This window comes from Cricetulus griseus, chromosome 3 (genome assembly GCF_003668045.3).
Source record: "Cricetulus griseus strain 17A/GY chromosome 3, alternate assembly CriGri-PICRH-1.0, whole genome shotgun sequence".
Classification (NCBI taxonomy): Eukaryota; Metazoa; Chordata; class Mammalia; order Rodentia; family Cricetidae; genus Cricetulus; species Cricetulus griseus.
The window spans coordinates 22,669,833-22,693,155 of NC_048596.1; the positions used below are offsets into that span (position 1 = coordinate 22,669,833).

A 23,323-nucleotide genomic window follows, 5' to 3' on the forward strand; every position below is an offset into this window, starting at 1 on the left:
TGGAAGTTCTAGCTAAAGCCATAAGACAACAAAAGGAGATCAAGGGAATACAAATTGGAAAGGAAGAAGCCAAACTCTCACTATTTGTAGATTATATAATAGTCTACATAAGTGACGCAAAAAACTCAACAAGGGAACTCCTGCAGCTGATAAATACCTTCAGCAAAGTGGCAGGATACAAGATTAACTCAAAAAAATCTGTAGTCCTACTATATATGGATGACACATTGGTGGAGAAAGAAATCAGAGAAGCATCACCCTTTAAAATTGCCACAAACAACATATAATACCTTGGAGTAACACTAACCAAAAAAGAGAAAGACAGGTACCATAAGAATTTTGAGTCTCTAAAGAAAGAAATTAAAGAAGATACCAGAAAATGGGAAGGTCTCCCATGCTCTTGGATAGGTAGGATCAACATAGTAAAAATGGCAATCTTGCCAAAAGCAATCTACAGGTTCAATGCAATCCCCATCAAAATCCCAACACATTTCTTCACTGACCTTGAAAGAACAATTTTCAACTCTATATGAAAAAACAAAAGACCCAGGATAGCCAAAACAACCCTGTACAATAGAGGAACTTCTGGAGGCATCATCATTCCTGACCTCAAGCTCTATTACAGAGCTATAGTCCTGAAAACAGCTTGGTATAGGCACAAAAATAGACAGGTAGACCAATGGAATAGAGTTAAAAACCCTGAAATTAACCCACACACCTACAAACACCTGATTTTTGACAAACAATCCAAATATATACGCTGTAACCAAGAGAGCATCTTCAACAAGTGCTGGCATAACTGGATGCAAACATGTAGAAGACTACAGGTAGACGCAAGCCTTTCACCCTGCACAAAACTTAAGTCAAAATGGATCAAAGACCTCAACATAAACCCAGCCACACTGAACCTACTAGAAGATAAAGTGGGAAATACCCATGAATTAATTGGTACAGGAGACCGATTCCTGAACATAACACCAGTTGCACAGACACTGAGATCAACAAATAAATGGGACCTCCTGAAACTGAGAAGCTTCTGTAAGACAAAGGGCATAGTCAGCACTACAAAACGACAGCCCACAGACTGGGAAAAGATATTCACCAACCCCACATCTGACAGAGGGCTGATCTCCAAAATATACAAAGAACTCAAGAAGCTAGTCTCCAAAACACCAAACAATCTGATTAAAAAATGGGGTACAGAACTAAAGAGACAATTCTCAATAGAGGAATCTAAAATGGCTGAAAGACATAAGAAAGTGTTCAACATCCTTAGCCATCAGGGAAATGCAAATCAAAACAGCTTGAGATACCATCTTACTCCTGTCAGAATGGCTAAAACCAAAAATACCAATGACAGTTTATGCTGGAGAGGATACGGAGAAAGAGGAACACTCCTCCACTGCTGGTGGGAGTGCCAACTTGTACAGCCACTTTGGAAATCAGTATGGTGACTCCTCAAGAAAATGGGAATCAGTCTACCACAAGATGCAGCAATTCCACTCCTAGGCATATATCCAAAAGAAGCACATTCATACAACAAGGACATCTGTTCAACCATGTTCATATTAGCTTTATTTGTAATAGCCAGAAACTGGAAGCAGCCTAGATGCCCCTCAACTGAAGAATGGATAGAGAAAATGTGGTACATTTACACAAGGAGTACTACTCAGCAGAAAAAAAACAATGGAATCTTGAAATTTGCAGGAAAATGGATGGAACTTGAAGAAACCATTCTGGGCAAGGTAACCCAATCACAATGAGACAAACATGATATGTACTCACTCATATGTGGACCTGCTTTTATGATACATAATAGTGACTGTGCCTTATCAGAGCTGTTTTTAAAGATGTTGCTCAGAATGGTTTCCTTCCAGATGATGATTGAGAAGCTAATTTAAAAAAAAATGGTGCCAGGTACCACAAGAGTAACAGAACTGTGCTGTTTTCTGGGATTTTGTTTTTTACTTTTTGTTTTGTTTGTTTTTGTTTTTGTTTTTTTTAAATGGAGTGTGCTGGATGTCTCTACAATTTTGTTCAAATGACTGCAGAACCTGGAAAAGCTGTTGCTGCTATTGATACATAACATACTGCTATTATTGGTCTTTTATATAAATATAATATATATACATATATAATTTGAATTTTTGGAAACTTTAGCTGTGCTATCAACTTTGGAAAAAAGTATCCCAGTTTACCATGTTGAGTTGGTATTGTACAGAAATTAACAGCCATATTGGTCTAGAAAAAAAATAAATTGTAATGTATTACATCCACGTTTGTATATAGTTTCCAAAGGTATGTAATACCCTCTTACTTCCCATATATAGCCATATACTAACAATTTCTCCTGAAATTTATGTTTATATGTAATTACTATTTATTTCTTGTCCTTCATTGGAGAGATTAAATTCTTCTTCATGTGGAAATAATGTTTTCATAATCTCTAGATATATTAAATATAAACTTTTCCCTCAATCTAATTTTTCATAGGGAGATTTTGGTTGTGTCCATTGGGTAAATCTTTGTGTCTACATAAAATCTGTGCCCTAGTAAGAAAACAATGACTATTAGTTTTGTTGATGCTATTGTCATTGTTGGTGCTATCTTGAACTTAACTATTTCTCTTTATATGTTCACATTTTTTATTTTAATAGAATTATTTTTAAATATTCAGATAGATGTTTCAAAGTCCTGCTAAGACTGTCCAGTTATGGGGAAGTCTCATACTATCAACTATTTATTTCCCTTTTGTCCTTGGTTCTCTCCTCATACCTTCGTCATCCATTGGTCCATTCTAAACTGGATATTTTCTAAGTGTGATGCTGAGTAGCATCCCTGACAGTGTCATCCTTCCCATGAGTTCTCCATATTCCTGCATATTACTTCTTACCACATGAAGACCTGTGTTCAATTCCCAGCATTCATATGGTGGCTCAAAACCACCTGGAAATTTCAATTCTAGGTATTTAATGCCTTCTTCTGTTCTCTGTGGGCACCAGGCATGAACATGGTACACACACATAAATGCAGGCAAAACACTCAAACACATAGAATATCTTTCAATTAAAGATAAAATTATAGAACACTCCCCAATAATCTGTCCTATGTTAAATAGTATTTTATGGAAACTTATTTCTAGAATAATAAATAAAATGCCTTTAGAAATTCTGCCTAAGCCCAGATACAGCAAGGAAGGCTTAGGCCCTCCCCCAAATGATATGACAGACTTTGAAGGTCACTCATGGAGGGCCTCACTATCCCTGGGGAGGAGTTGGGGGATGTAGCAGACTGTAGTGGTAGAGAAAGTTAAAATTTGAGGCTTCCTTATGACAAACAAAATCAAGGACTCTAGGGGTTTCTTCCAATTCCTTCCTGAAACTCACTTGCTTCCCTCCTGTGTCCTTACCTGTGACTTCTGGGTACTTGAGCAGGAGCAGCAGAGAGTACCTCAGTGTTGTGCTTGTTGTCTCGGTCCCAGCAGCAAACAGGTCAGATGCTGAGAAGATCAAGTTTTCACGAATAAACTCTGTCTTTGGGTTGTTCTTTTCCTAGGAATGGTTTGACCATGAGAGCCAGCAAATTATTTGTAAATATACTTATTACAGCACATAAAATGACTAACATGTGATGAGTTTAACCTGACAGATCCTGAAAAGTATAACAGGGGAAGGAACTGACATGTGTTCAACAGACATGCAGAACTCCTGACCCATCCTCACCTCCTACACCCAGAGTCATGTCTGGAAAAAATTTTGCATGAGACTCCTCAGTCAAGTAAGCCATGCAATGTCCCATCTTCCTGACATGTAAACAAAAGAATTGACACCCCATTTCCTTTGTTTCAAAGTTTCACTCAAAAATACACATAAGAAAAAGGAAAGGCAGCCAGCATGTTATGTGAGGGCTAGTCATGAAAATGAAGGTCTCAATTGTTAATGTGGTAAAGAAAAATGGAAGGCCCTAAAACTTGTGAGTGAGGTACACTGCTTAAACACAGATAGTAAACCCTGGACGAAGCTAGCATAAGTAGTGTAAAGTTCAGTGGATCAGAATGGACAGCTCACAAAACAAACACCTTACATTTATGATGAGTGCCAACAGTATTCAGTGAAAATCAGTGTATTTTCAACAAATGGAGCCATGACAGAAGCATTTATTCATGTAGGTGCCTGATAGACATCAATCTTTAATTCGATGTCCATGTCAATCCACTTGAAGTTACACTCACTTAAGGCACCTTTCATCCTTGGCACTAATTCCCTTCTCACACCACAACCTACAACTTATAATTCATGTGAAATTCCCTCACCTGTCCACACCTAACAATTCAAGATTTAGTTCAGTCTAAAGATGCTGTAGAAAGTGTGCCTCGCTTGAGCTGCTTTTCTAAGTTTCCATACATTAATTTAGTTCAGTCTAAAGATGCTGTAGAAAGTGTGCCTCGCTTGAGATGCTTTTCTAAGTTTCCATACATTAACTGCAAAGACAATATTCATCTTTATATCATGTCATGACATTTTTTTCTGAGAGTTTTGGAAATATTTCCATCCCATGGGGCCACTGTGTTATATGACTCTTCAGCTAGATGTTTTTTGTCTAAAAAAATAGGACCAATATATTCAAATTACTTAACTTTATATTGTCTGGGATGCTTCCTACAAATCCATGTACATATTAAGCACATAGTGCTGTCAAACATTACTGATCTGAACCATTTAAATATCCCTGTAAAGGCAGGCCCTAATCGGGGACACCTGACTCCAGAAGTCTGCTCATAGGATCCAAACTCGGCCAGCAGGCTCCAGCACACCCAGAGACTGCCAAGGTCCCGGTAACAGTCCCACCTCCACCCACCAGCCCAGGAGAAGAGGACAGACATCAGAGTATTGGATCTGTGTGCATTTACCAGAAGGGAACCTTGATCCCATAGCCACCAGGAGAGGAAGAGACTCCTGCTACACCCACCAGAAGAAACGATGGGAAGAAGACAATATAAAAACACACTCAACAACAGAAAATCCAATATGACACCACTGGAGGCTAGGGACCCTACACCAGCAAGACCTGAACATCAAAATGCAGATGAAGTAGAAGAGAATGACCTTAAAACATCTTCATGAAAATGATAGAGGGCCTCAAAGAGGAGATGAGAAAATTCCTTAAAGAAATGGAAGAAACAACAAACCAAAAAAACAAAAAATACAAGATATCAACAAATCTTTCAAGGAAACATTTCAAGACCTAAAAGCTAAAATAGAGACAATAAAGAAAGCACAATCTGAAGGAATGCTGGAAATAGAAAAGCTGGATATGTAATCAGGAACTACAGATGCAAGCATAAAAAACAGAATACAAGAGATGGAAAAGAGAATCTCAGGAGTTGAAGATACACTAGGAGAAATAGACTCATCAACCAAAGAAAATCTTAAGTCCAACAAATCCCTAACACAAAATACCCAGGAAATGTGGGACACCTTGAAAAGACCAAACCTAAAAATAATAGGTATAGAAAAAGGTGAAGAAACCCACCTCAAGGGTGCAGAAAACATAGTCAACAAAATCATAGAAGAAAACTTACCCAACCTAAAGAAAGGCCTGCCAGTAAAGGTACAAGAAGCTTACAGAACACCAAATAGAGTGGACCAAAAAAAAAAAAAAAACCAGGGTCTCCTCACCACATAATAATCAAAACCCCAAACGTACAGAATAAAGAGAAAATATTAAGAGCAACAAATGAAAAGGGTCAAGTAACATAAAAAGGCAAACCTATTAGAATTACACATGACTTTTCCACGAAAACTCTGAAAGCCAGAAGGTCTAGGAGAGATATTCTACCTACACTAAGAGACCATGGATGCCAGCCCAGACTACTATAAACCAGCAAAGAATTCAATCAATATAGATGGAGAAAAAAAGATATTCCATAACAAAACCAGATGCAAACAATATATCCACCAATCCAGCCCTACAGAAAGTACTGGAAGGAAAACTGCAACCCAAGGAAGTTAACTACAACCAGAAAAATATAGGCAATAGAGAATCCTACTTTACCAATACCCAAAAGAAAAAAGGGATGGAAACCCACACATAACTTCACCACCACCACCAAATCCAAAACAAACAAGAATGAACAATCAATGGTCAATAATATCCCTCAATATTAATGGTCTTAACTCGCCCATAAAAAGACACAGGTTAGAAAAATGGATAAGAAGACAGAATCCATCCTTCTGCTGCATACAAGAAACACACCTCAACTTCAAAGACAGATGGTTCCTAAGAATTGAAGGTTGGGAAAAGATTTTCCAATCAAATGGACCCAAGAAACAAGCAGGGATACCAATCCTAATATCCAACAAATTAGACTTTAAACTAAAATCAATCGAAAGAGATGAAGGAGGTCACTTCGTACTCATCACAGGAGAAATGCATCAGGATGAAGTGTCACCTCTGAACATTTATGCCCCAAATAAAAAGGCATCCACGTTCCTAAAAGAAACATTACTAAAACTCAAATCACACACAAAACTGCACACACTTAGAGTGGGAAACTTCAACACCCCACTCTCACCACTAGGCAGGTACACCAGACAGAAACTTAACAAGGAAACAAAGGAACTAATAGAAGTTATGTCCCAATTGGACTTAACAGACATCTATAGAACATTACATCTGAACACAAAACAATATACCTTCTTATCAGCGCCACATGAAACCTTCTCTAAAATCGACCACATACTTGGCAACATAGCAAACCTCAACAGGTACAAAAAATTATCTGTGTCTTATCAGACTACCATGCTTTAAAGTTAGAATTCAACAACACAAATTGCAGAAAACCTATAAACTCATGGAAATTAAGTAACGCCCAATTGCACAATCCCTGGGTCAAGGAAGAAATAAAAAAAATTAAAGATTTCCTAGAATTCAATGAGAATGTGGATACAACATACTCAAACTTATGGGACACTTTGGAAGCAGTACTAAGAGGAAAGTTCATAGCACTAAGTGCTATGAAGAAACAGAATAATCACACTAGAGAATTAACAGCACAATTGAAAGCTCTACAACACAAAGAAGCCAATACACCCTGGAGGAGTAGACACCAGAATATAATCAAATTGAGGGCTGACATCAATAAAATGGAAACTAGGAGAACAATACAAAGAAACAATAAAACAAAGAGTTCATTCTTTGAGAAGATCAACAAGATAGACAAACCTTTATCCAAACTTGACAAACATAAGAGAGTGAGCATGCAAATGAATAAAATCATGAAAGAAAATGGGAACATAATAACAGACACAGAAGAAACCCAAAGAATCATCAGGTCATACTTTGAAAACCTGTATTCCTCAAAATTCGAAAAATCTAAAGGAAATGGATAATTTTCTGGACAGATCTCAATAACCAAAATTAAATCAAGAACAGGTAAGCAACTTAAATAGACCTATAACCCCTAATGAAATAGAAGCAGTCATCAAAAGTCTCCCAACCAAAAAAGGCCCAGGACCAGATGGCTTCAGTGCAGAATTCTACCAGAAATTCAAGGAACAGCTAATACCAATCCTCCTCAAAGTATTCCACACAATAGAAGCAGAAGAGTCATTGCCAAACTCTTTTTAGGAGGCTTCAATAACCTTGATACCAAGCCAGACAAAGACACAACTAAGAAAGAGAATTACACACCAATATCCCTCATGAACATTGATGCAAAAATACTCAATTAAATACTGGCAAATCGAATCCAAGAACATAACAGAGAAATCATCCACCATGATCAAGTAGGCTTCATCCCAGGAATGGAAGGATGATTCAACATATGAAAATCCATCAATGTAATCAACCATATAAACAGACTGAGGGAAAAAAAAACATGATCATCTCACTAGATTCTGAAAAAGCCTTTGACAAAATCCAACACCCCTCCATGATAAAGGTCTTGAAGAAATCAGGGATAACAGAACATACCTTAACATAAGAAAAGAAATACACAACAAGCTGACAGCCAAATTAAAGGAGAGAAACTCAATGCAATTCCTCTAAAATCAGGGGAAAGACAAGGCTGTCCACTGTCTCCATACCTCTTCAATATTGTCCTTGAAGTTCTAGCTAGAGCAATAAGACAACAAAAGGAGATGAAGGGAATACAAATTGGAAAGGAAAAAGTCAAACCTTCACTATTTGCAGATTTTATGATAGACTACATAAGTGACCCAAAAAAACTCTACCAGGGAACTCCTACAGATGATAAACACCTTCAGCAAGGTGGCAGGATACAAGATTAACTCAAATCTGTAGCCCTACTATATACAGATGATGCATTTGTGGAGAAAGAAATCAGAGAAGCATCACCGTTTATAATTGCCACAGTCAACATAAAATACCTTGGGGTAATGCTAACCAAAAAAGTGAAAGACCAGTACCATAAGAATTTTGAGTCTCTAAAGAATGAAATTAAAGAAGATACCAGAACTTGGAAGGATCTCCCATATTCTTGGATAGGTAGGATCAACATAGTAAAAATGGCAATCTTGTCAAAAGCAATCTACAGATTCAAAGCAATACCCATCAAAATACCAACACAATTCTTCCCAGACCTTGAAAGAACAATTCTCAACTTTATATGGAAAAACCAAAGACCCAGGATAGCCGAAACAACCCTGTACAATAAAGGATCTTCTGGAGGCATCACCATCCCTGACCTCAAGCTCAAGTATAGAGCCATAGTTCTGAAAACAGCTTGGTATTGGCACAAAAATTGACAGACAGACAAATGGAATCAAATTGAAAACCCCAATATTAACCCACACACCTAAGAACACTTGATTTTTGACAAAGAAGCCAAAATTATACAATGGAAAAAAGAAAGCATCTTCAGCAAATGGTGCTGGCAAAACTGGATGCTGGAATGTAGAAGACTGCAGATAGATCCATGTCTATTGCCATGCACAAAACTTAAATCCAAATGGATCAAAGACCTCAACATAAATCCAGCCACACTGAACGTATTAGAAGACAAAGTGGGAAACACCCTTGAATTAATTGGTACAGGAGACCACTTCCTGAACACTACACCAGTAGCACAGACACTGAGATCAACAACTGATAAAAGGGACCTCCTGAAACTGAGAAGCTTCTGTAAGGCAAAGGACACAGTCAGCAAGACAAGTCAGCCCACAGACTGGGAAATCCTGGTAAATCCTGAAATTTACCAACCAACATCTAATAGAGGGCTGATCTCCAAAATTTACAAAGAACTCAAGAAACTAGTCTCCAAAACACCAAACAATCCAATTAAAAAATGGGGTACAGAACTAAAGAGACAACTCTCAATAGAGAAATCTAAAATGGCTGAAAGACACATAAGAAAGTGTTCAACATCCTTAGCCATCAGGGAAATGCAAATGAAAACAACACTGAGATACCATCTTACTCCTGTCAGAATGGCTAAAATCAAAAACACCAATGATAGTTTATGCTGGAGAGGATGTGGAGAAAGAACACTCCTCCACTGCTGGTAGGAGTGCCAACTTGTACAGCCTCTTTGGAAATCAGTATGGGGATTCCTCATGTAAATGAGAATCAAATCTACCAAAAGATGCAGCAATTCCACTCTTAGGCATATACCCAAATGATGCACATTCATACAACAAGGACATCTGTACAATGATGTTCATAGCAGCACTATTTATAATAGCCAGAAACTGGAAGCAACCTAGATGCACCTCAACTGAAGAATGGATAGAGAAAATGTGATACATTTACACAATGGAGTACTACTCAGCAGAAAAAAAAAACAATGGAATCCTGAAATTTGCAGGAAAATGGATGGACCTAGAAGAAACCATTCTGAGCGAGGTAACCCAATCACAAAAAGACAAACATAGTATGTACTCACTCATATGTGGATTTTAGATATAGAGTAAAAGAATACCAGCCTACAATCCACACTGCCAGAGAAACTAGTAAGGAAGAGGACCCTAAGAGAGACATACATGGTCCCCTGGAGAAGGGGAAAGGGACAAGATCTCCTGAGCAAATTGGGAGCAAGGGAGGTGGGGGGAGGGAGATAGGAGAATGAGAAAGGGAGAAGAGGAGGGAGCGAGGAGGACATGAGGGAGCAGAAAGTTTGAGTCAGTGGGGGGGGATAGAAGAAAACAAAAAGGAGATACCATAATAGAGGGCGACATTTTAGGTTTACAGAGAAATCAGGCACTAGGGAAAGGTCTGGAGATCTACAAAGATGACAACTGACAATCTAAGCAACAGAGGAGAGGCTACCTTAAATGCCCTCTCCTGATAATGTGATTGATGACTGTCTTATATGCCATCCTATAGCCTTCATCCAACAGCTGGTGGAAGTAGAAGCAGACATCCTCAACTGATCACTGAACTGAACTGGAATCCAGTTGCAGAGAACAAGTGATGGGCAAAGGGGTCCAGACCAGGCTGGTGAAACCTACAGAAACAGCTGACCTGAACAACAGGGAACTCTTGGTCCCCAGACTGATAGATGGGATACCAGCATGGGACTGATCCAGAGCCCAGGAACATGGGTTTCAATAAGGAGGTATCGGAAATCCATGGGACCTCCTGTAGTTATTCAGTACTTATCCCTACCCTAATAGGTGTGGATTTTGGGAGCCCAATCCACATACAGTGATGCTCGCTATGCCAAGACACATGGGCGTAGGCCGAGGCCCTATCCCAAATGATATAATAGGCTCTGATAACCCCCATGGAAGGCCTCAGCCTCCCTGGGGAGCAGAAAGAATATGTGATAGCTAGGGTATTGGTTGGGGGGATGGTAGGTGAGGAGGGGAAGGAGTGGGAACTGGAATTAACGTGTAAAACAATCTTTCTAATTCAAATAAAATAAATAAATAAATTAATTAATTAATTAATTAAAATATATCCCTGTAAAACAGAGGCTATTCATGGAACAAAAGATGCTCAAGCAATCAGATAACTGAACTGAGGTTTAATAAAAATTTTACCTGCTCCATTTTGATCAGGAAACAATCAATAAAGTCCCGAGGATTATTAATATCCAGTGATTCTTGGTGCTGTGTTGCTTTTGCCGAAAAGTAATGTTTTAAAAAAGTGAAATTTTCAAGTAATTTTCTGTGTTTTCCTGGTAAATAATCAATCATAAAAGGAAAATTGTTGCAAATCTACAAAAGTAAAAGATAAAAGTTTAAAACATAGGATGTATATATGTGTACCTTCTAGTGGACCTTGACCAGAAAGAATAAATACAAAAACAAATAATATGTTATCCATCTTGATGGGTGATTTTTATTGTGTATATAGAAATTCTCTTTGCTTGTAGAGATGTCAATAGAATAACATAATGAACCAACTCAAATGTGATAATAACTTCTTAAACTCTCATGCAATCTTTATTTCATGTATGAATTTTACAACAGCTTATTTGTTTTCTGCACAACATCTTCACTACATTCCTGAATATAAAATGGCATGAATGGTATGATTTACATTTTGTAGACTGCAACAGAGATGAAGGGACTTGGAGTATACTGATTGGAAGCATAGACATCATCCTTGATACTTTAATTTCTATCAGTCACTCTCACTCAGACACAGAACAATAATTTTATCAGTGAGAATCATAAAAAGTATTGAAGCACAACTGTGAACCTGTGCAGACTTCTTCAAGATCGTTTAGACAAATTATTTAGCTCATCTCAGCACATGAAACAATTGATGGGATCCAGACACTACTCAAACATTTTGTCACCCCTGTGATAGGTATTTTGCTACTTAGATGTCAACTGTTTATTATTTAATAAACACTGTTGTACTCCAGGAGCAATGGCAGTTTCAATGATTCCAAACACTGTCCCTACTTGAAGAAAATATTCTCATTGCAAATTATGATATTTCTCCTAATTGTTTGATGGCAAGATCTCTAAAGTATTCAATGGTGCATAAACCTTATTGATAACATTTCAAAAATAAAAAATATATCCACTGAGTTATACAGGTATCTTCTGAGCAGTGACCTGATGATTATAGAGAAAGTTATTTGGGGTTTAATGGAAAGTCAATGAACAGAGTCCTAACAGCCCACAGTTAAGCCTTCATCTTTCTAAAGAATATTTGAAACTTCAGGAAGCACATATCTCTGAGTGACTTGGGGGTTTTGCTGATTTTTGTTTTGTTTTGTTTTTAAAGAGAGAAGCTTGACTCACCTGCATCCAAGGGGAACTCAGAATCTCTACATTTTCATTTAAGACATGCATGAAGTTAAGAAATTCTTTATCTTTATAATCAAAACGATTCTGGAAAACAATGGAGCAGATCACATTGCAAGGACCACAGCCCAGGATGAAGGTGGGATTACAGGGTGAGCCTGAAGAGATGGGAACAATTGAAAATACCACTGAAATATATGCGTGTAAAACACTGTATCTCTTGATAGGTAAAGGAACTTATGACAATTTAAGTAAGTCTTAACCCACATATGGCCTGGTAGACATAACAAATGCATTATATCTGTGTACCATTTTTATATTTATTATGATTTCACTGATCTGGCCATCTATTCAAATCATGCAATTGAGTATACTCAGTTTTTATCTCATACTTTATGGACTAGCCTTTAACTCCAGTAGTCTGCTTGTTTGGGGAGGGGGAAAGGACTTTTTGGATCATCAGCAATTCAAGACTTACCTGTTTGTGAGGCCTCTAAACAGGTTACAAAGATGCATGGGGATGGAAGGCAGAGTGGATCTGGGAAGAATCTGATGAATATGATCAAAATACACTGTACAAGATTCTCAAAGAACAAGCAAAAATGAAGGGGAAAAAGCATCTCCCCATATAAAAAAGAAATGGAAAAAATTATAGGAACATTGAAAAATTATATATGGGAGTTTAAAGGCCCATGTCTTTGTCCAGGAGATTATAATAAACAGAGAGATCATGTTAATTTAATGGATTCAGAAAACTAACAGGAAAAGGAAACACATCCATGTTATGTGAAATGAAAGTTATATAAATATTAAATATATAATGGATATCTTGGGATTAAAATTAAGACAAGGACGTTTGTTTGAAATATGTCCCAAAAAGAAAACAAACAAAAGTAGAAAATAGCTAAAGTTTTTATTTCTCATTTCTGTCTACAAAGCTCTCTGATTTCCACCCTTTAAAAGGAAGTAAATGTCTTTGGTGATTAACATGGATTGTCAACTTGACAGGCTCTGACATCATCAGAGAGTGGCCTGTGGACATGTCAGGGAGGTGAGAAGGTCCATTCTAACTGATAAAAAAATATGGGACGCCATGAAAAGGACAAACTTGAGAATAATAGGATGAGAAGAAGGTGAAGAAATACTGCTCAAAGGTACAGAAAACATATTCAACAAAATCATAGAAAACTTCCCCAACCTACAGAAGGATATGCCTATGAAAGTACAAGAAGCTTATAAAACAGCAAACAGACTGAACCACAAAAAGAAGTCCCCCTGACACATAATAATCAAAATGCCAAATCTACAGAATATAGAGAAAATATTAAGAGCATCAAAGGAAAAATGCGAAGTAACATAAAGGCAGACCTATCAGAATCGCACCCGACTTCTCCATGGAAACTCTGAAAGCCAGAAGGTCCTGGATAGATATCCTACAAACACTAAGGGAGCATGGATGTCAACCCAGACTAGTGTACCCAACAAAACTTTCAATCACTATAGAGGGAGAAAACAAGATATTCCATAACAAAAATTGATTTAAACAACACATATCCATAAATCCAGCACTACAGAAAGTTCTGGAAGGAAAACTCCAACCCAACAAAGATAACTACACTCACAAAAACATAGGCAATAGATAATCCAGTTATACCAAACACGAAAAGAAACAGGAGGATGATATCCACACACAAAGACACCACCAACAATAAATCCAAAACAAACAAGAACCAACAATCAATGGACATCAATATCCCTAAATGTCAATGGTCTTAACCTGCCCATAAAAAGATACAGGTTAACAGAATGGATACGACAGAATCCATCCTTCTGCTGTATACAAGAAACACACCTCAACTTCAAAGACAGGCGTTACCTCAGAGTAAAGGGTTGGGAAAAGATTTTCTAATCAAATGGGCCCAAGAAATAAGCTGGTGTAGCAATACTAACATCTAACAAATTAGACTTCAAACTAAAATCAATCAAAAGAGATGAAGAAGGGCATTTCATACTCATCACAGGAAAAGTCCATCAAGATGAAGTCTCAATCCTGAGCATCTATGCCCCAAATACAAAGGCAGCCACATTTGTAAAAGAAACATTACTAAAGCTCAAACCACACATAAAACCACACACACTTATATTAGGAGACTTCAACACCCCCCTTTCACCACTAGACAGGACCACCAGACAGAAACTTAACAAAGAAACAAAGGATCTAACAGAAGTTATGACCCAACTGGGTTTAACAGACATCGATAGAACATTCCATCCAAACACAAAAGAATATACCTTCTTCTCATCGCCACATGCAACCTTCTCTAAAATTGGCCACATAGATGGCAACAAAGCAAACCTCCACAGTTACAAGAGAATTGAAATAACCCCCTGTATCTTATCAGATCACCATGATTTAAAGTTAGAGTTTAACAGCAATACAAATTGCAGAAAACCTACATATTCATGGAAATGGAATAACACCCAATTGCCCCATTCATGGGTTGAGGAAGAAATAAAAAAAAAATTAAAGACTTCCTAGAATTTAATGAGAATGTAGACACAACATACCCAAGTTTATGGGACACTCTGAAAGCAGTGCTAAAGGGAAAGTTCATAGCACTAAGTGTCCACATAAAGAAAGTGGGAAAAAGTCACACTAGAGAACTGACAGAACAACTGAAAGCTTTAGAGCAAAAAGAAGCAAACTCACCATGGAGTAGATGCCAGGAAATAATCAAACTGAGGGCTGAAATCAATAAAGTAGATTACATTACAAAGAATCAATGAAACAAAGAGTTGGTTCTTTGAGAAGATCAACAAGATAGACAAACCTCTATCCAAACTAACCAAAAGGCAGAGAGGGAGCATGGTAATTAACAAAATCAGAAACAAAAAGGGAAATATAACAACAGACACTGAGGAAATCCAGTGTCATACTTTGAAAACATGTACTCCACAAAATTCGAAAATCTAATGGAGATGGACAGTTTTCTGGATAAATATCACTTACCAAAATTAAATCAAGATCAGATAAACAGTTTAAATCGACCTATAACCCCTAATGAAATAGAAGCAGTCATCAAAAGCCCCCTAACCAAAAAAAGCCCAGGGCCAGATGGCTTCACTGCAGAATTCTACCAGAAATTCAAACGAGAGCTAATTCCAGTACTCCTCAAACTGTTCCACACAATAGAAACAGAAGGGACATTGCAAACCTCTTTTTACGAGGCTACAATCACTTTGATACCCAAGCCACACAAAAATACAAGTAAAAAAGAGACTGCAGACTAATATCTCTCATGAACATTGATGCAAAAATACTCAACAAAATATTGGTTAATCGAATCCAAGAACACATCAGAAAAATCATCCACTGTGATCAAGAAGGCTTCATCCCAGGGATGCAAGGATGGTTCAACATACGAAAATTCATCAATGTAATTCACCATATAAACAAACTGAAAAAGAAAAACCACATGATTGTAGGGAGACACCGTAGCCACGCCTCCTAAAGGCCGGCTACAGGTGTGCTTGACCACGCTTGTCAGGGCTTGGTCGAGGGGTCCAGGATGATGTGTGGGGAGTTCTTTAGGGGGCAGACACGTGGGAGACCTCCCTTCTCTCTGGCCACACTAGCTTGCGAGCTCTGGGCACGCTTTGGCTTGTGATTGGCTGGTGTTTATCTGAATAAAGAAATCTCAGCCTTATGGACTGCAGATCCATCTCATCACTTGACGCCCATTGCCCGATGGGCTATGTTTTGCTACTCCCTGTTACACTTTCCAATTTGTGCCGCTGCTACCCTAGCTGCTGGCAGAAAAGCCGCCTGTCTGCCGCATGCTCGCTCAAATCTAGCTACATGTGTGTGTCTGCAGCCTGAAATCCAGAGCCACCTGGCTGGCACAGCCGTGGGTTTACAGCTTTAATCCACAGAAAACGCTCACTGCCCCCGGCTCCCACTGTGCTGTCCCCACCTCGGCTTCTCGATGCTGCTTTCTTTGTTTCCCGGGCTCCGCCCACCATCTGCTGGGCCAGACCCTGGATGCATCTGCTGCTGAGTCTTTTCAAATTAACTGTGGGCACAGTCACCTGCCTGACGCAAATACCTGCCAGGTACTTTCTAAAAGTTTCTTAGTGGCTAGAAATTTTCTGAAAGTTTCGGATCCTACTCAAAATAGATGTGACTGCTCCACCTGCTGGTCAGATGTAGTTACTTCACCTGAAGATGGCATTACAGTAAATGTAGCTGAATTTCTGTCACCCTTCCCACTGTATAATCTCTCCTATTCTTATGCGCATTCAGTGCTGGAGAAACAAGCTGACTTGCTGAATATTGGCTTATATGTCTTATTAGCTGTGAATGTATTAATTCACATATTGTCATTCCTCAGGAACAAAGGGAAGGCTGATTTCCCCACCCGCCTACAGGACATGCAAGCTTTGCATAACAAGGTTTTCGAAGGGACAAGAATAACTTATAATACACTTATGGAGATAGTAGAACAGAAACTGGATGATAGGCTTCGTTCTATGTTTTATACAATACAGGCAGATCTGTCTACTACTCAAGCTGAAATGCAACACATTTATAATAACATAAAAACAGAGAGATGCTCCATTTTAGAGGTTTTACAGGTTATGCAGGCAGAAGACCGTGATGAATTAAAAATTATGCTAGAGGCCTTACAGGTTAAGCAAGCAACAGACCATGATGAATTACAGAGTATTTTAGAGGCATCAGAGGTCAAGCAAGCAACAGACCATGATGAACTGAAAAATATTTTAGAGGCGTTACAAGCCAAGCAGGCAGCAGACAATGATGAATCGAAGAATGTTTCGGAGGTGTTAGGGGCTAGACAGGCAACAGACTGTGATGAATTAAAGGACATATGTAACCAACTAGAAACTCAAATAGTCTCTCTCTCCTATTCCTTTGTTACTAAGGTACAAGATACCCAAAATAGGCTTCAATAATCGGATAATGCCATTTAATCAATGGCTGGAAAATGTGAAAGAGATTGGTAGAATTAGAGCTGAGTTTCAAAGTTTACAAGATGAATTACAGAACAGGGATAACAAACTTGAAATGTCTATCAAGTCGCAAATCACAACCTTGATTCTAAATTTCAATCTCTGGATGGCTATCTCCAAGCCACCCAGATGCTAGCTAGGGTTGAACGTATTAACTGTCTAGAAAACCTTACAGGAGAATTGTCAAAGCAAATTGTGGATTCTATATCATGCCTTGAATCTTTCATGATGAATGAGATTAAAACCTCCCATGAGGATGTCCTGGCCAGGCTGAAGGATAGATTTGATGAAGAGGAAGCAGACTCACTCCAATCTGAGGTGCCTACTTCGAACAGGTATTTCAATCATTCTAAAGTAATTACGCACACACCTTTAGTCTACCCGGCCATGGTGGTGGAAAATCAACCAAGTAAAAGACACTCCCAGGGACAGACATGCATGGCAACCAATCCAGTTGAAAGATCTTAAGCATATTAAAGAATCAGTTGACTCGTATGGTCTTCATAGCCCATAGGTAAAACTGCTGTTACATTCATGGGCCACCTTTAACAAGGTGACACCCGCAGATTGGGTAGGACTGGTGTCAGCTGTCCTTGAGAATTCTTGCCAAGTTAAATGGAAGGCATTACTTGGAGAGGAGGGGAAACTCGTAGAGTGGCAGGCCATTAGGGATGGGGTTGATACAACCCTCCAGAAGATCCTAGGAGAAGGTATTTATGCTGACCAACAGGTTCAGGCTGAATATGATGACCATATGCTGTCCCTATGCAGAAAAGTGGCACTAAATGCATGGGATAAGGTTCGTGAGCCGGAAGAACAACTAGAAGCTTATACCAAAATAGAACAGGGACAAACAGAACCATATAAGGACTTCTTAGACCAGTTGACCAGAGCAGTAGACATACAAATAGCAGATTCAGCGATATGACATTCGATTGCGTATACCTTAGCTTATGACAATGCAAACCCAATATGCAAAAGAATACTTTTGCCTTTAAAGATCAGATCAGCTCCACTAGAAGAATGGGTTCTGCATACTGCCCACATTGACTGTAACATGCAAGATGCTAAAATCTGGGCAGGAGAAGCTGTCCCAAGAGGTTTCAACAGACAGTAGGAGATTAGGAGAGATAGTAACAGAAGGACTTGGGAAGAAGAAGCACCTTACAGGGACTCATACAGGTATCGAGAAGGCAATGTTCATCGCTACCATGACCCAGAGCCTCGCATAGGAAGAGCACACTCCAGGAGTCCATGGAAGCATCAGGAGAATAGATGTTTCAGCTATGGTAGAATGGGACATATAAGGAGAAATTGTAGGCAAAAAAATTCTAGTGACTCCCCACGTGAAAGGTCTTTGCCCTCTGGGTTTTGTAGGAGATGTGGTAAGGGCAGACACTGGACTAATGAATGCAGATCGAATAGGGACATACAAGGGAACCTGTTAACATCGGGAAACTCCGAAGGGGGACTCCAGAGGGCCCCCACATCAAGAAAGGCCCGATTGTTCCCAATGGCAATGGGAGACAATCTCTCACAGGACGAATAGATAGTTCCTTGCCTATTGTGGAAAATGATACTGCTCTAGATGGTAGTTTGAATAATGATGAAGAATCAAATGTGACTGAAAACAATGAGAAACGCATATTTTGGCAAACTTCTATTAATGATTCTAGGCCTCAGTTAGAAATAAAAATCAATGGTAAAGTTATTAAAGGCTTAGTGGACACGGGGGCTGATGTAACTATTATTACCCAGAAGTCTTGGCCTCAGAAATGACCTCTTAAAGAGGCAAATGTACAATTTTTAGGAATTGGTACTCTATCAAGAGTTCAACGGAGTGTTCACTCGGTGGTCTGCATTGGACCAGAAGGACAGAAAGGAAGACTGAAACCTGACAAGGCAGATATAGCTATAAATCTCTGGGTCATGATCTCTTACAGCAATGGAATACTCAAATTAACATCCCTCCAATGTCAGGTACGAATTCTAGAAAATCGCTGGATAATAGGAAGGATCGGGTAAGACGCCATGGAAAATGGTTAACAACTACCCAGGCTGTACAGACACTAAATACAAATGATGGGCCTTCAGAGGAACCAAAGGCCCTGCCATTAAAATGGCTTACAGATGAACCGGTCTGGATAGGGCAATGGCCTTTGACCTCTGAAAAACTAGAGGCTCTAGAAAAGTTAGTACAGGAACAGCTAGAGGCTGGTCAGATAGAGCAATCTACCAGCCATTGGAATTCTCCTGTATTTGTTATCAAGAAGAAGTCAGGTAACTGGAGAATGCTGACAGACCTGAGAGCCATAAATAAGGTAATTCAACCTATGGGCTCTCTACAGCCCGGAATGCCACTGCCTTCCTTAATACCTAAAGGATAGCCGATCATAGTAATTGACCTGAAAGACTGCTTTTTCACTATACCATTACAAGAAATCGATAGAGAGAAATTTGCATTTACAGCGCCAACTCTTCATAATTCACAGCCAGTTCAGAGATACCAGTGGAAGGTTTTACCTCAAGGCATGCTAAATAATCCTACGTTGTGTCAACACTTTGTACAACAACCTTTGGAAATAATTCGTAAAAAAATTCCACAATCTCTTGTTTATCAATATATGGATGATATTCTTTTACTGGATTCTAATAAGGAAACTTTGGAATGTATGTTTGACATGGTGAAGGAAGTTCTGCCAAGATGGGGATTAAAAATAGCCCCAGAAAAGATACAAAGAGGAGATTCTATTAACTATTTAGGATATAAGATAGACTTACAAATAATTAAACCACAGAAGGTACAAATTAGAAGGGACCATTATTAAACTCTTAACAATCTTCAGAAGCTACTAGGAGAAATTTATCAATTACAGACGATTATTGATGTAGAAGGACATGACTGAAAACATTTAAAAATGGCGCTAAAAGATGATAAGGACCTAAACAGTCCATGAATATTATCTGATGAAGCAGAAAAAGAGTTACAATGGGTAGAAAACAGAATATTGGATGCACATGTAGATCGGATAAACCTTGATTTAAACTACATTCTGGTCATCTTGCCATCCAAAGAATATCCTTCTGGAATTCTGATGCAGTGGGAAGACACTATATTAGAATGGATATTTTTGCCACATAAACAAAATAAAAAGTTAAAGACATATAGAAAAGATTTCTGATTTGATTTTAAAGGGCAAATTAAGACTTCGTCAGCTGACTAGAAAAGATCCAGCAGAAATTATAGTACCTTTAACTAATGATGAAATATCCTCCTTATGGAAGGATAATATTTATTATTGGCAAATATTGGCAAATAGCTCTTACCGACTTTGGGGGAACAATTAGCAACAATTATCCCAAAACTGATAGAATTAAATTCATAAAAAAAGACGGTCTGGATTCTTCCATGCATTGTAAGACAAACTCCCATTTCTGAGTTCTTACCTTCTACACTGATGCCAACAAATCAGGTAAGGCTGGTTATAAAGCAGGTGAGGTAAGTAAAGTAGTTCAAAGTCCATACACATCTATACAGAAGGCAGAATTACATGCAATTCTCATGGTGCTTATGGATTTCACAAAACTTCTTAACATAGTTACTGATTCCCAATATGTGGAGAAAGTTGTCTTACACATAGAGACTGCAGAATTCATCCCTGATGATACTGAACTAACCTCGTTGTCCCTACAATTACAGAAAACAATCAGAAACAGAAGTAATCCTCTGTACATTACACATATTAGATCCCATACCGGTCTGCCAAGCCCACTAGCACAAGGCAATGATGAGATTGATCGTTTATTAATTGGAAGTGTGCTAGAAGCCTCAGAATTTCATAAGAAACATCATGTAAATAGCAAAGGTTTGAAAAAGGACTTCTCCATCACTTGACAACAAGCCAAGGAGATAGTGAGAAACTGTCCTACTTGTTCCTTTTATAATCAAACTCCATTGCCAGCAGGTTGTAATCCTAAAGGCATTCAGAGGGATGAGATCTGGCAAATGGAAGTCTTTCACGTTACAGAATTTGGAAATTTGAAATATGTGCATCATACCATTGACACATTTTCAGGTTTCCAATGGGCTACTGGTCTCAACTCTGAAAAAGCTGTTTCCATTATTACACACCTACTAGAGGTGATGGCAGTTATGGCCATACCTGCACAGATAAAAAATGACAATGCGCCAACATATGTCTCCACAAAAATGGAACAGTTCTTCAAATATTATAACAGTTCTAGGGATTTGGCTTTTCTCCTCTAAAATCCAAGCATGTTATTTAACAAAATTTTAAAGTTTCTGTGTTATATCAAGAATCCAATTGATGTAATACAAAATAAATGAAGAATTTGAGGACCATATTTTGTCTTTTCTTGGCTCTTTCTTTCAAGGCCTACACCCTGTCATAATTATCATTTTTCAATGGTTGCCTTTCCCAGTACACATACATGTGCAAGCAAACATTTCTATGCTGACACTTATGTTTGAGTCCCATACAGCCAATGAAGACCCACCTGATGACAATCCCTGCATGCTCTGGAAAAAGAATTGGGCCATACCTCTCCGACTGCACTGGATTCAACTTACTCCATTTCGACTGACACTCTGACCAGAGCCTCAAGTACTGACTTCAATCAAGTTGAGGATTTCAACCTAGATCTTCAATCAAGCAAATCCCATATAACATGGACTGGAGATAACCCAATAGAGACCCCTTGTGCTAACATTTTTTCACACAGGACCCCAAGAAGCTACCATCGACCCATTTCAGCAGGAAGTAACTTAGAAGATGCTACACCCCTGCTCCCCATTATTGTTTATTAGGGCACTATAAGCCTAGTTAGGCATAACTTTCTTATTGTTTAGAGTTGGAATTGGAAGGAGGTGTTCAAGTCAGACACCCTTTCCACATGACTTTAGGGCTTAGTTGGAATAGACATAGTTAAGATGTACAATAGCAGATTATTGTATCTTCTTGTATTTCACCTTTATGATTGTTAATTTTGGATATTTTACACTATTAAGTTTTAACCCTCTCTTAGAGTAAAAAGGGAATTATAGGGAGACACTGTAGCCACGCCTCCCATAGGCCAGAGACAGGTATGCTTGACCATGCCTGTCAGGCTTGGTCGAAGGGTGCAGGATGATGCATGGGGAGTTCTTAAGGGGGCAGACACGTGGGAGCCCTCCCTTCTCTCTGGCCATGGTAGCTTGCAAGCTCTGGGCACACTTTGGCTTGCACTTGGCTGTTGTTTATCTGAATAAAGAAACCTTAGTCTTACAGACTATGGATCGATCTCATCACATGAGCATCTCACTAGATGCTGAAAAAGCCTTTGACAAAATTCAACATCCCTTCATGATAAAGATCTTGGAGGGAACAGGAATAACAGGAACATACCTAAACATGATAAAAGCAATATGCAGCAAACCAACAGCCAACATCAAACTAAATGGAGAGAAACTCAAAGCAATCCCTCTAAAATCAGGAACAAGACAAGACTGTCCTCTCTCTCCATATCTCTTCAATATTGGACTTGAAGTTCTAGCTAGAGCAATAAGACAAGAAAGGAGAAATCACAGGGATACAAATCAGAAAGGAAGAAGTCAAACTTTCACTATTTGCAGATGATATGATAGTCTACATAAGTGACCCGAAAAACTCTACCAGGGAACTCCTAAAGCTGATAAATATCTTCAGAAAAGAAGCAGGATACAAAATTAACAAAAAAATCAGTAGCCCTACTATATACAGATAATAAATGCAATGAGAAAGAAATCAGAGAAACATCACACTTCACAATATCCACAAGCAACATAAAATATCTTGGGGTAATGCTAACCAAAAAAGTGAAAGACCTATACAGTAAGAACTTTGAGTCTTTAAAGAAAGAAATTAAAGAAGATACCAGAAGATGGAAAGATCTCCCATGCTCTTGGATACAGAGAATCAACATAGTAAAAATGGCAATCTTGCCAAAAGCAATCTACAGATTCAATGCAATCCCCATCAAAAATCCCAACACAGTTCTTCACAGACATTGAAAGAACAATACTCAACTTT

General features: G+C 38.5%; 1 protein-coding gene across 2 annotated transcripts in view; it reads right to left on the minus strand.

Moving 5' to 3' along the window:
* LOC113830663 (cytochrome P450 2C42-like) overlaps window positions 1–23,323 on the minus strand; it is a 56,457-nt gene that overhangs the window by 7,902 nt on the left and 25,232 nt on the right. Inside the window, exons 4-7 of one of the 2 annotated variants that reach the window (XM_035443081.1) lie at window positions 12,222–12,382; window positions 11,004–11,180; window positions 5,460–5,477; window positions 3,410–3,533 (exon numbers count right to left, since the gene is read on the minus strand). In XM_035443081.1, the coding sequence (XP_035298972.1) occupies window positions 3,410–3,533; window positions 5,460–5,477; window positions 11,004–11,180; window positions 12,222–12,382 (480 nt within the window). Of the gene's footprint in view, window positions 1–3,409; window positions 3,552–5,459; window positions 5,478–11,003; window positions 11,181–12,221; window positions 12,383–23,323 lie in introns of both variants that reach the window. The other variant, XM_027407422.2, reaches the window with a different exon arrangement.